At 41.3% G+C, this 14,940-nt stretch overlaps 1 protein-coding gene across 2 annotated transcripts in view; it reads left to right on the top strand.

Annotated features, from left to right (window-relative positions):
* EFEMP1 (EGF-like fibulin extracellular matrix protein 1) overlaps positions 1-14,940 on the top strand; it is a 72,428-nt gene that overhangs the window by 43,796 nt on the left and 13,692 nt on the right. For both annotated transcript variants that reach the window (XM_075925509.2, XM_006122142.5), the window contains exon 5: positions 14,346-14,468. In XM_075925509.2, coding sequence (XP_075781624.2) covers positions 14,346-14,468 — 123 coding nt within the window. The remainder of the gene's footprint in view (positions 1-14,345; positions 14,469-14,940) is intronic.

The following is a 14,940-nucleotide window of genomic DNA, read 5'->3' as shown; positions in this document are numbered from 1 at the left end:
TAAAGCCATAGTGGTCTCTTGGCATACTTCCTACCTTTTCTATGCAGTGGAATGGTATACTGTTGCATGCTTAATAACGTTCCTTTGAGAAACTGCCAACCGTCTTCAATTGTTTTTCCTCTTAGTCTTGCTTCCCTTGGGAACTTACCTACCAGCTCCCTCAGTTTCCTAAAGTTTGCCTTCTTTAAATCCATTGTCTTTATTTTGCTGTTGCTTTATTTTGCTGTTCTCCCTTCTTCCATTCCTTAGAATAATGAAGTCTATTATTTCATGATCACTTTCATCCAAGCTGCCTCCCATTTTCAAATTCTCAATCAATCCTTCCTTATTTGTTAAAATCAAATCTAGCATAGCTTCCCCCCAATAGCTTTCTCCACCTTTGGAAGTAAAACATTGTCTTCAATACATTCTAAGAACTTGTTGGATATTTTGTGTCTTGCTGTTTTATTTTACCAACATATGTCTGGATAGTTGAAGTCCTCCATCACCAACAAATCCTGCGCTTTGCATGATTTTGTTAGTTGTTTAAAAAAAGCTTCACCCACCCCATCTTCTTGATTAGGTAGTCTGTAGTAAACCCCTACAGTGACGTCTCCCTTATTTTTACCCATTTTAACTTTACCCAGAGACTCTCAACAAGTCTGTCTCCTATGTCCATCTCAACCTCTGTCCAAGTATATACATTTGAATATATAAGGCAAAACCTCCTCTCTTTTTATCTTGCTCTACCCCCCCCCCCCCCCCCCCCCAATTTCTGACCCATCTACCAGGTCTCCATCTTTTTCACTTACCTGTGGATTTTGGTCACCTGCCCCCACTGAACTTAGTTCAATGATCAATTTTGCATTTACTAAAATTACATAATACCCTTGATTACTGGAGAGCTTTAGATAATATTAGCTAAAACTTTCTAAACAGCACAACTTTAAATCCTGTTCAAGACAAATCCCCAGGTAAGTAAAGGGAAGTAAGAAAAGGAATATTGTTTCAAATTTACGTGTTTTAAGAGATGTTAGATATGTTATAAAATATAACTGAATGGAGTTGTAGAGGATGACTATGCACTTAGGCACCAATTCAGGAATGTGTTCCTATTTAGGACATCCCTGATCCCCTTTGCATGGATTTAAGCACATGCTTAAGTATCTTCCTTAATCAGGGCCTAGGGAAGTAGTGAAGCATATAGCACATGTTAGGGTTGTCAAGTGTCTTGTTTTTTATCAAAAACCACTGACGGGGCCATTAAAAGCCCCTGCCTGCCATGGCTCTGCATGGCTTCCAGAAGTGGCAGCATGTCCCTCCCCTACCGCTTCTACCTATAGGTGCAGCCAGGGAGCTCTCATTGGCTGGGAACTGTGGCCAGTGGGAGCCATGGGGGCAATGCCTGTGACAGGGTTTGTGCAGTGCTGCCTGACTGCACGTCCATATAGGAGCCAGAGAGGGATATGCTGCTGCTTCAAGGAGCTGCTTGAGATAATAATCACCTGCACGCCTGGTTCCAATGCACCCCAACTCCCTGACCTATCCCTGATCTCTAAACCCCTCTGCCCAAGCCCAGAGTACTATCTTCTCCCTAAACCGCTCATTCCCAACTCCTCCCCAGAACTCACACCCCCAGCTAAAATCCTCACCCCTCCATATGCCCCAACCTCATGCTCCAGCCCTGATCCCCCTCCCACCCTCTGAACCCCTTGGCCCCAGCTCAAGCACCTTCCTGCACCCCATATCCTTTATCCCCAGACACACCCCAGAGCCCACACCCCCAGCCACAGCCCTCACACACCTCTGCACCCTAACCTCCTGCCCCAGTTGGAGCCTCCTCTTGTACCCTGAACCTCCCATTTCTGATCCCACCCCAGAACCCACACCCTCAGCTGAGAGTCTGTACTCCCTCCCACCCCCCAATCCTCTGTTCCAGAACCCCCTCCTGTACCCAGAATTCCTTGTTTCTAGCCCCATCCTGGAGCCCATCTTGCCACAGTCTGCATCTCCTCCTCCACTTTTGCCATGTCTTCTTCTTCAGAAATCCATTGTAGTGGGCAGTTTTTTGTACTACAGGTAGTCCCCGATTTACGAACGGGTTACATTCCAAACACCTGGTCGTAATTTGATTTGTTCGTAAGTCGGAATACATGCTTTTAAATGTGGCCGCGCCGTTTGTAAGCGTGGATCGCGTGTTCGTAACTCGGGGACCGGCTGTAATGGGCTTAATGGGAGGTTGGTCGTAAGTACGACACGTTCGTAACTCAGGGACTGGTTGTATATGCTCACTTTATTGGAGACTATATATAGGAACCTCATCAGGTGGTTATGATTCGCCTCTACTGTGCTTGTCATCCTCAAAATGTTAATTGTACTCTGCTCAGAATGCCTATAGCACTGAGAAAAAAAATTATGATGGCCCTCCTTAGCTAAGCCCACAAAATTTGAGAGTTCATGTATTTATGCATGCAAAAATTGCATCTCTGCATGAAAATCAGGTAAAAGCCTGCATTTCCATTTGCTCACAATTATTTGCACAGATATAAGTTTTGGCTAACGCAGATGCAGGTATCTTACCATACAAACAGATGTTTGTGCAAGCTGTCTGCTCCTAAATATCTGAAAATGTCAGTTGCTAGGGCTGCCAGTCTGACATATATATATAAAAAAAATAAAAGTCACTAAGAAAAAGCAAAGGAATTTGTTAGCTTATGCTGAATGCACTAATGCAGCACTGAAATATAAATAGGCTCTATCATTCCAGAACTGATAAGCAACTAGAACTGTTAACCCTTTGGGTATCTATTTATCTGATGTTATGTAACAGTTTTTCCATTGGTGCTTGTCTTGGAGAATTCAGGCTCCCAACACCAATGAGTTAAAAGTTGTCTGGGCACTGAGCCCAGATGAAAAACATCGCAAATGTTGAAGGAAGTAGCAAGGGAAATAGAAAAGCTTTTGACAAAAAAATTTAATAGCTTGCTAATGCTGGAGAGGGAAACAGAGTGTTTAGAAGGTTGCTAGTGTTGTTCTAGTATATAAGAAGGGATCAAGGGAGGATCCAGGAAGCTACATACAGTGAGTTCGGCCTCCATAGTATGAACAATATGAAAAATTTAAGTAAGGGAGAGAATCCTTAATTTGGTAAAATACAATAATTATAAATTAATGGAAAGATTACGGTTATTGTATTTCCTTACCTTCTTTAGCTGTTCTTCCCTATACTGGTAGGCAACACAAATATAATTTTCCAGTATTTTAAAGTGACACTATACAAAAGGTTGTCTTCCCAAACTAGTAAACACTCAGGCCACAAGGGACCACTTGATCTGACCTCTTGCATAATGCAGGCAATAGACCTTCTCTGAATTAATTCCCATTTGAACTTCAGCATCTCTTTTAGAAAAATATCCAATCTTAATTTTTAAAATGCCACTGACAGAGTCCTCTAAAACCTTTGGTAAATTATGCCATATTTTGAATGTGTGGCATCAATGTTCAGTCACTCCATATTTTACCTTTGTCTCCTAGATTGAAGAGCCCTTTATGGTCAAAATTCGGATTCTCATATAGATCCTTATACATTGTGCTCAAGTCACCCCTTAACCTCCTTTATTAAATTAAACTATTGAGCTCACTATAAGTAGGCTTGACCATATTTTTTTATTGGTAGATGTCATTAAATGTCAATTTCATCATGCACATATAACCCACCAATCATTTACATTGATAATAATTGAAAGTTACAGATAGGGAAAGTAAGAAAAATGCAGAACTTATTAGAGTTTTATTTATGGATATTTATTTTGTATATTTTCAGCATGTGATACTGAATGCCCCTCCCCCAATATTTTCAAAGTTGTGCAAAATTTTAAGACAATAGACACAAAAAATCTGCCTAAAATAAATATTGATATTGTTCATCAAAATTGTGCTAAAAAATCTAATTCTGCCAACCCAAACTGCAAGGCACGTTTTCCACTGCTTTAATCATTCCCTTGGTCCTTCTCAGAATCCTCTCTAATTTACCAGCATTCTTCTTGAATTGTGGATGCCAGAACTGACACAGTATTCCACTAGCAGTCATAATTCCAAGTACAGAGGTTATGTAACCTCCCTTCTCCTGTTCAATATTCCTCTGTTTATACATCCAAGGATCGCATTAGTCCTTTTGGCCACACCATCACACTGGAGGCATGTCTACATTACGGAGAAGATTGGCCCTCCAGAGGTCAGTCTTCTAGCATTCAATTTAGTGGGTCTAGTGTAGATCCCAAAATCAAATGCTGAGGGCAGCCCTCACCAGTGTCCTATGCTCCTCATTCCATGAGAAGTAAGGGAAGCCAACAGGGAGCATATGCTCCCATTAGCCTATAGATGCTGCAGCAGCTTGGTGTAAGGTAAGATGAATCCAGCTATGCATTTTGCGTAGCTGGATGGTGTTCTGTAAGCCAGCCTGCCTTATCTAGTGTAGACTTAAGCTGGGAGCTCACATTCAGCTGATTACCCACCATAACTCTTTTTTCAGAGCCACTGCTTCCCAGCATAAAGTCCCCCATCCTGTAAGTAAGGCCTGCACTCTGTGTTCCTAGATACATGATTTTACATTTGGCCATAATAAAATGCTTATTGTTTGCTTATGACCACCTACTAAGAGGTCCAGATTGCTGTGTGTCAGAAACATGTCTCTCTCATTATTTAACACCACTAACCACATGTGTCACCTGCAAATTTAAATAATCCTGTCCTAAATGTAGTACATATTTGATAATGGATAGTCTCCAATTGTGGCCTTAATACATGGTGCCAGTTAAAAGAGAGAAAAGAGCTTTGCTTGCTTAGGTAAGGGTGCAGAATAGCTGTGAACTGAATTCATGTATCCACAGAAGCGGAAAGTACTGGTGAAGTACACACACAAATTTTGTGTGCACTTCTGATTTCAAGTTGTAGGAAGAAAACTGAAGAGATTAAAATGTTGCATAAATGAACAAGCAGCATTAGTCAGGGGCTTGGGAGGAGTGAATCACAGCATAAAAAGAATAGAGTCAGGCTTGTAATTCAAAAAGAAAGAAACTATCTTGTGGATTGTAGATAAGAGATTTACAGGATAGATAATGTAGGGATTTTGAAAAAGTAACTATCTCTACAGCAAGGAGCTATGGATTAGATTTAGGGAAAGCTATTGCAAAAATTAAAATTATTGCTAAGATTAACTATAGCTAAAAGCAGGTCAGGCAAAATTTCTGTTCACAACTAGCAGTTGAAATATGGAGTAGACTGCCAAAGACAGCAATGGAAGGACATAATTGTGTAAATCACTTCAAGAGGGAGCATGGGTACATTTTTGGAAAGTGAGGGAATCAGTGGGTATAGCTATTAGCGAAGCTTGTGGAATTAAAACTATGAAACGCAAGTTGATTTATATTTCACAAGAATGCAAGGGGCAAGCTTTGCTGCCCTTAATGATTTTCAAATCCTTCAAATTTCAAACAGTAGTAATGCAAATCGGCAAGTACTTTCTGAATTAATAGATATTTACGTATATGAAAGCTTTCTACAATAGATTTTAAGTGTGTTGGAGATTACTGCAAAAGACAGTAAGTATTCATATTATTATGAGTGACTGAGATCTGGTGGCAATACCATAGTATAGACATGGCTTTTCATTAATATTTCTGAAAGAGATGTTGGAGTGCATCTTTACTCAGAGCCTATTACCATACATTTTAATGTAGTTATTTTCACTTACTTTTTTCCCATCTAACTAAGGATTTTATATATCATTAAGCTGTAGTATCTACAGGCTGTGTCGATTTATTGAATAGGGAAAGCCCTGACACTTGAACCCACTCTGGAAATGGCAAGGTTTGATTGAGTGCAAATTGGTAGGGAAAATAGTATGTGATCATGTAATTCAAATGTGCATGCACAAGTGGACTGAATTAAAGTTGAACACATAGCATTTCCTAACTTCTCAGTGTTTGACTTTGCAACCTTAACATTAATTTAAGGTAGCTTCTTGTAGTGTAATAACTATAAATATTAAGCAAACTAGTCAATACCTATTCAGTTATAGTAAAATAAAAGCTACCAAACACCTTTAAGTATGTAAAGAAACTCTCATGCAAACCTCTTCAAGTAGTATGACTGTTGTTTAAGACATTGCAAACAAAGAGGCTTCACTCAAAATGAATTTTTAAAATAAATAAATGCATTCCTATTATTCCTAGAGATAATATAGCTATTCAAAGAAATTGTGTAGAGTTAGTGTACTTGTTGGGGGCAAAGGAACTGGGTTTAAAACAAGATTAAAAAATGGAAGCTCAGCATGTTGAACTGTGACAGGCTAAAAGGCTTACTGGCTTATTTGGGATAGGCTATATGGCTTGATTAACCATTCTGAAGAACTGATAGTCTCCTTGGAACACATCCTTGGATTGGAGGGAAAATACACGAGAAGTTTGCTATCTCTAAAAAGGATGATAGTTTAAATAAGGCATATATTAGACACTGCCATGCACTCTCATGATAGCTGACATTAACCACTGTGCTTTCACTAACAGTTCCTAGAGGTTTATGCTTGGGGACTGGAGACAGGGTAATCTCAGTGGAGGGTCTCTTACTATGGAGCTTACTTCCTCTGGCAATCTGTCAGCATTTATTATCCTTCAGAGAATGATGTAGAGCTCAGCTATTCAGCCAAGCCTTGAATGCATTTTGGCTATGAAATCATCTTATGTGTTCTCACTCTTCTGCTGTCATTTCTGGTGAGCAAGTGGCTAGTTGCCACAAAGTTAGTATCACCGCCCAAACTTCTGTTTGTTTTTGCAAGTGATTTGCAATGATGAGAGTGTGATAGACTCCGTAAGTTATAAAATAATGAATACAATGTGTACACTTCCGCTATCAAACATAATGCAAGACATTAAGCAATTTGGCACAGACATGCAGCTGTTGATTTATACACAGCATCATCAGATAGAATGACAGGTGAGAGTAGAAAATATAAAGGAATAAAGAAAGTATACTGGCAAAGTACAAAACAATGTTAACTGTCTAATCCAAAGTGGCTAACTGTCTCTGTCCAACGTGCAGAAAGGGAATAGAAAAATACAATCACCGATTACTAAGAAAAGTATAGGGGTTGGGGTACCAGAACACAGTGGGGCAAGGAACTATAGTCCCTCCAGTTTGTAAAATGAATGGGCTTGATCCATCCCCTTTTTGCCACAGGCCCAGTCCCCTGCTTCTCTTCCCTCCAAGGCCTTGCCCCCAGACCAGGCCCTCCTTGGTCTGGGTAAGAGTGACCTTGAGTCCAGAAGTTCAGACAGCCTTATCATATCCAGAGTGAAGGAGCCTGAAAGCAGCCATTAGCTCATATCTCCACCCCCTTAACTCACTGCCCAGGGCAGAGTCTACAGCTCCCCACGGCTCTTCAGGCAGCTTTTACCATGGCCTGACTACAGCTCTTCAAACCCTGAGGCCCTGCCTGCAATCAGAAGTTGAAGCCAGGTTGGGATAAGAGGCAGATGGGCAACTGTAGGAAGGCACAGAACCTCCACCTGCCCTGGGCAGGGCTGCAGAAGGTGCAGGGGGTCGGGACATGGACCCAGAGCAGCTCTTAGACTTTCTTGGACCCCCTATCCTGCTTGCTGACTTGTTTCCAGGGGATCTCTGCGGAGGGAGAGAGAGAGGGGGCAGAGCCATGGTAATCTGTCATCCCATAGGAGAAAGCTAGATAAGACAGCAGCTATTTCAGAAACACTTGAAGAGAAAAAAATTAGCATGATCATGACACTGAGTTTTGAAGAAGAAAAAAAACCAAGATGCGAAGGGAATAGAGAGATGGCCAAGAATGAGGCCATAAAAATACATTATTTTCTATTCCAAATAGTTTTATATCACTCTCATCATCACAGAATCTGAATGCCTTCCCATAGTGCACTAAATAATGTAACTAACATCCATTCATGTATTTATTCTTTTTGAAAATACAGTTTACTTACACACACAAATGCACACTCATATTGCAACAAGGAATGGGAAGAGTGTCCATCTAGTGCCACTTGGACTTTCTTCTGTTGTACATAGCAATGCTGAAGGGGATTGCAGACATGACACTCCTGACATACTCCATGGCAAGACTGCGTACACGTGCTCAAGATCCCCAGAGTCTGTGTTGGCAGAAGCTTTTTGCTCCTGGCAGGTTCATCCAGATTGGCTTGTCCTACAGGTGGAGGGCTAGGCACAGGGTTAACGACCCTATCCCATAAAAAATATATTATGGAAACAGTGGCAGAGAAATCAACTGTTACTATATGTGATGGCCTTCAGGAGTCTGCCCTTTATGGTCCTCCTTAAATCTCTTCAACAGGAGGATCAAAATGAAAGTCACAAACCCCATGCATTCAGGGATACTCCCTGCCCGCAGTCCTAGCAAAAGGGAGAGGGAGACTGGCTAGTCTATAGAGTGCCAACAATTCAGCCCTAGTGCAATAGGTTTGGGGAAATTGTTGAGAGGGTATAGTCTCTGAGAGATTTAGCCTGTCTAACCTTAAGAATTTGCAATATTCTAGGAAGGAAAACTTCACCCTGACCTTATGGAAGAGTTCACCCTACAAGTCACTCGTGCAGTGTGCTCTTTAGGGCAATCCTGCTTTCCCCTCCCTCTTCCCCCACACACCCTTTTCTTTTTTAAAGGCCTCCTTCCTGTCAGCATGACTAACAAGACTGGAAGGGTCTAGCCCTGTTGCCAGGTCCTCTCTGGACCCTTATTTGTTCCTGCAGACCTATACGTCCAACTCAGATCTCCTTGTTAGATCTGAAGCTAAGTTTTCCAGCAAAGGTAGCCACTACTTCTAAGACCACTCTACTTCGCTGAAGCAAGCAAACCCAACCCTGGTAGTGAGATAGTGTTCAATTGGCCCAGTCTTTTCAAAACTGAACTTTAAGGGTTTGTCTATACTAAAGGGTTTTGTCGACAAAAGTGCACTTTTGTTGACAAAACTATACCTGCGTCTACACTACCGCCGAGTTCTGTCGACGTTATGTCGACAGAACTCGGCAATTTTGTCGACGGTGGTAAACCTCATTCTACAAGGAATAACGCCTTTTGTTGACAGAGTTCTGTCGACAGAAAGCGTTATTGCATCTACACTGTTCTTTGCGTCTACAGTCTCATGTCGACAAAGCAGCTTGCTTTGTTGACAGAACTGGATATAGTCTAGATGCTCTTTGTCAACAGAAGCTTTGTCGACAAAAGCCTGTCGCCTAGACGTACCCTAAGAAAGCAACAGTGGCACAGGATGTGATGGGCCATGTGTAAAAAGCCTTTATCAAAAGCGAGTTGTACCAAGTTTCTCACGACAGAGGGATGAGTCCATAAAAAGAAATAAAATTAACATTTATTTCTTGTGTCTTATTGCATTATGTCTTGGGAGTTCCTGCTATTAAGAAGTCTATGTCCCTTTGGCAAGGCTGTCTGTGCAAAGCTTTGCTTGCTCTGGATCAGTGACACCTCTGTCCATTTAGTCATAATCAGAGGTTAAATGGGCTTTGGTCCAGGAATATTATTGAAGAGATGAAAATATATAACAGTATAACAAATTTGTGCAAAGACGAGGAGTCTGATACAAAGCATATTGAAGTCAATGCAGAGACCTACTTACTTCACTTTGGATTAAGCCTTTAATGGCCTTTCGGTTCTGTGCTAGGCAGCCTGGTCTAGTGCCTGAAAATCCTGCTCTGCATCTGAGCATAAGCTTCTCAACTGTCAGTCCAGGACAGTGAAGTCACTACTTCTGTATTAGTATGCTGAGTTCAGAATTGATAACATGCAGAAATGCAAAGTATAGTACAAGTATTAGGCCTTCGTTTGAGCCGTCAGATTCAAAGGAAGTATATAGCAAATATTTAGACATTTGAGAAAAGGGAAAACATTGAGAATTAATTCAAACTGATGATAGTTTATTTTTTATTGAATATTGTGGTCAAAATTATTTTCATTTGGTATGTGAAAGAATCCATCTCTTTTTCCACCCAGAATCTGCCACTGGTAATGTTCTAAGATCCCCCAGAGCCTGTACAAATAGAAAGTTCGGCTGGGATTTGTGGACTAGAGATCATGAGATTTAAGGAATTTGTTTATTCAGCCTACATAATGCCAACATTACAAAGTCTTTTCACTGTTCTGTGTCAGATTACAATAAGAAACAAGTTAGATGATCAAATGATAAAGGAAATTCTAATTTAGTTTTATACAATCCTTGTCACATACAGCTTACAAGTACAGTATAACCAAGTACATCAAGATATTATGAAGAAAACAATTCACAATGTCAGAAAAAACACACGTTACTCTTTTTTATACAGGTTAAACATCCTAAATCCAGGACTCTGGTCTGGCAACGTCTGTGGCCCGGAAGGACTGCAGCTGTTGCTGAACCAGAGAGCCCCAGCACTGGGGAGTGCAAGCCAGCAGGGAGTCCAGTGGCAAGGAGCCCCACCTGTGGGGCTTGTGGCAGTCGGGATATCCCAGGGGAGCCCCAGCCAGGTAGGGTTGCAGGGGGACCAATAAGTCTTGGCCCTGGGGAGCCCCAGTCAGGAAAGACAGAAGGAGAGCTGTGGCGGATGGGGAGCTCTGACCCCGAGGAGCCCTAGCCAGCTCATTGCACTCAAGCCCAAGCCTGGTAACAGTAAGGCAGAAGCCCAGTGACAGTGGGGCTGAAGTGGAGAGAGCTAAAGGAAGGGGCAGTGGGCTGGGAGGTTGGTGGCAATGGACCTCCCCATATCCAGCAAATTCCCTCATTCAGGACAGGTCAGGTCCTGAGGAAGCTGGACCAGGGAGGTCCAACCTGTGTCTGCATTCAATCTGGGTTAGAAACTGCATTGAATCATACATATAATTACATATGCAAAAAACATTATTAATACTGTAAAATCAAGCATTAAAACTTAGGAAATTCCAGAATTCAGTTACAGTCTGTGCAGTCTTCATTTAGCCACCTAACATACGAGAAAGTAGTAGTATTCCTGCTTTACAGATTGGGAACTGAGGCACACAAAATAAGGTCAAATGCATCCTCTAATTCTGGGTGCCCAATTTCAAATATCTAACACCTGATTTTTCAGAGTACTTAACATTATATAGCACTTACATGTTCAAAGCACAGCTTCAGTTGCAGTTGTGAGTGCAAATGAGACCACAGAGTGTCCATTCATGCAGTCAAAAAATGAGGAGGACAATTAGTGGCCACTTGTGAAATCTGATTTAAGGTGATTTTGAGTAGCATGCTATAGATGAGGAGTGGGCAAAAATGTTTGAAGTGGCCCCAGGCTGGCCCAGAACATTTCTGGGCTTCCCCACCCCCAGACCATAATTGGTCTGGGGATGGGGGAGCCCTTTTGCCCCCTCTTCCCTTCAGGCGCCCATGTCTCTAACAGGGCGGGAAGAGGCTTCACACACTGCTTTGTCCCCCAGACACCGCCTCCTCCCACCCTGTGAGCAGCACGTGGCACTTTGAAGTGCCGCACACTCCTCAGAGCCAGGACAGGGCAAACTAAGCTTCACGCTTCTCTAAGGCAACAGTCATTTGCTTGTACCATGAAACCCTTTTTCTTCCTGCAGTCAACCCCTCGCCATATTCATCACTTCATATTTTCCTTCCCTGTTCTTCCAGATCTATGCATCAGCCCTACATGGCCCCACAAAGTCACAGGACCCTCCTCCTCAACCTCTTCCTAGAACTAGCCAAGATGTCCAGCTTCCTTCTCTTGGAGTAATGGATGGCTAAGCGGCACTTGGCAACTGTGGAGCTTATTTCCCATCCTTTGTTTGCTCACATCTCCAGGCAAAATTCCTCTGGGCTGCATCTACTGATTCCTTGGATGCCTTTGAGAAGCAATGGACATTGTCCAGAGTTCCCTGCTCAGGGTTCTCCTCAGGATCCCTTCATTTTTAACTTCTCACTTCATTCCTGCTTCTGGGTTTTTTTCCCCCCCTCTGTTGTCTCAAGAATCCAATTGTAGCCTAGGTTTTGTGCTCCCTACTCCTTTTCTAAAGAGCAGGCCTTTAGTTTTGGCAAGGCCTAGACCCTCTTGCCCCAGCGGCACAAATATGACACTTTCTAGCTCCTGCAAGAAGTGAGGCAGGGATTCTACAGAAAAATGGATGCTCTCCTGATCATCCTTGGAGCAGATCCATCCTGTGTATTAAATATGAAAAAAAGAATCAAAGGACTAGAAGAGCTCCAACTAATATTTCTCTGACCTGCACTTAAACATTTCCAATGATGGAGATTCAACTCACCCCGTTGGGCAATTTGTGCTTATCTATCCTGACAGTTAGGAAGTTTTTCCTAATGTCCAACCTAAACAGCCTTGCTGCAATTTAAGCCTATTCTTCTTGTCCCATCATCATAGGAGGTTAAAGACCTTTTGTATACTTGAAAAATGTTATCATGTCCTCTCCTCAGTCTTCTCTTCTTCAAAACAAACATACCCAAATTTGTCAATATTCCCTTATAGGTTATGTTTTCAGGATCTTTACTCATTTTTAATGCTCTTCTCTGAACTTTTTCCTGTTTGTCCACATCTTTCTTAAAATGTGACACTCAAAACTGGACACAGTACTCCAGTGGAGGTCTAATCAGTGCAGAGAAGAGCAGAAAAATTATGTCTCATGTCTTGCTTACAACACTCCCACTAATGCATCCCAGGATAATGGTTTGGTTTTTGTTTCATTTGCACCAATGCCACGTTGTTGACTCTTATTTATCTTGTGATTAACTATGACCCCCACGTCCTTTTCTGCAGGACTCCCTCCTAGGTCATCATTTATCATTTTGCATGAGTCCCATTTTCCTTGCTGAGTGTGATACTTTGCATTTGTTCTTATTGAATTTCATCCGTGTTTACTTCAAACCATTTCTCCAGTTTATCCAGATTTTGAATTTTAATCCTATCCTCCAAAGCCCTTGCAATCCCTCCCAGCTTGGTATAAACTTTAGCATGGTGCTCTCTATGCCATGATCTAAAAGAGTTTGTGATAATATAACTAAAGATTATCATCATCACGCATATGCAGAAGGGGGCAGATTCAGGTGTACAAACTACCTTTGCAAATTAAAAAAAAAGTAATGTAATTGTCTGTAATTTCCTTTGCTTTTTTTAAAGAAGAAACCAAAATTTCATCACGTGATGTTATAGTGGCATCCACATGGTCCATCAGCAGGCTTAGAATCTTTAGATATGTGGCACAGACCTCTGCCACTTGAGCTAACAAACAACAGAAAGTAGTAGTTTGTTTAAATTTGTAAATGGACCAAAACTACAGATATTTTGTCAATGGATTTGTTATCGGGGATACTATCCTCTTGTGAGTGCCTCCTCACGGTTGAATGTGAACCTACACCTCCCGCTCTCTCTGCTCCTGTCACTCCCCTGTTGGGTGTTAACCTTGTCCGGAGGGTCTTCAGTGGCTCAACTCTCCAGTCACACACAATCAACATGTAACAAAAGTTCAACAGGGCCTATCACTGTGCCCTTTTTGGTAATATGCAGTTCTGCCTCAGGGCTCAGTTCTCAGCCCTTTTTAAGCTAGCTTTGTCTGTCCCTGCCTGGGTATGAAGCAGTGCCCCCTTTCTCCCTGGAGACTCTTCACTTTTAGGTTCCTGTGAGGTTCTCAACTCTCCAAACTAAGCTCTGTCCCCCACTCACTCCATCAGTTCCCTTCCCAGGGTTACAAATTTCAATAAATCATTAGCCCTCTGCAGGGTATTCAGCCCCCTCCTAGAGCCCTTCAAATTCCCACCCTGTACCTGGGCTTCTAAATGAAACTTGTCCCCTTCTCAGGACAATAAATAAATAAATAAAAAGAAAGAAAGACCACCAGAATTTTTTTAACATGCACAGAACAACATATTTTTCACTAGGAAACAGGTAAAGCATTGTGGCTAAAAGTTTACAAAATACTAAGCCTACCAAAGATATGGAAATTGTGGCAATTTATACCCAAATAGTTAAGATTTGGCAAAGTTGTAAGCAACTGAAAACAAGGCTTATAATGAAGAGTGTCCAGTGACATTAATATCAACCCCACCTATAATAAATTCCTATGAATAAAAAAATAGTATTGATGCTATAACCTGTCAAATTTATGAACTCTTAAAAATCTTTGTTTGGTGATCCAGAGGAATCGGACAGTGTTGTGTGTTCTGTAAGCTGAATGAACCCTGGAATAAAAACTTTTGAATGGTTTTGAAACTTAATTTTCATTTAAAGCATAGTTTGGACTTACCGTAGATACAAAAATTTAAATTTGAACCAGTGTTTCTAACTAACATTGTGTTTTTTGTTTTATGAAGATATTGATGAATGTGCAACAGGAACTCATAATTGCAGAGCAGATCAAGTATGTGTCAATTTAAGAGGGTCTTTCAGCTGCCAGTGTCCACCAGGTTATCAGAAACGAGGGGAGCAGTGTGTCGGTAAGTTCTGAGCCAGCATAAATTATGTTTATTGAATAACAAGGCTCATTTTCAAACTTGGTGGAATGATAAAGTAATACCATACAATTTAGGAAAATGGTGGATGAAAAGTGAATAATCTAATGAATGGAGCTGTAAGCTATTTTAAGCATATTCAAGACTTTGAATTGAATTTAATTATATTTATCACTTACATTGGGATAATGTCCAATGGCCAGAGACATTTGTGAACCAAGTGCAACTCCCATTAAAATTAACAGGACTCTTTCCTGACTATAATAAGAGTTAGATCTAGTATTAAGGCATAGGCACTTGTGCAGACATACAAGACAAGATAGTACTTGCCCTGAATAACTTAGATCTAGATATTTGGTCTGAGTGACATATCAACCCCTTGCTTCAAGGGGTAGCCTAGTTAATCTGTACAGAAAAAACCAACAAATGGTCTGGTAGTATTTTATAGACTAACAAA

This window comes from Pelodiscus sinensis, chromosome 3 (genome assembly GCF_052426305.1).
Source record: "Pelodiscus sinensis isolate ZL-2025 chromosome 3, ASM5242630v1, whole genome shotgun sequence".
NCBI lineage: Eukaryota > Metazoa > Chordata > Testudines > Trionychidae > Pelodiscus > Pelodiscus sinensis.
The sequence above is the reverse complement of the archived record's forward strand: the minus strand, read 5'-3'. Positions and strand labels throughout refer to the sequence as shown.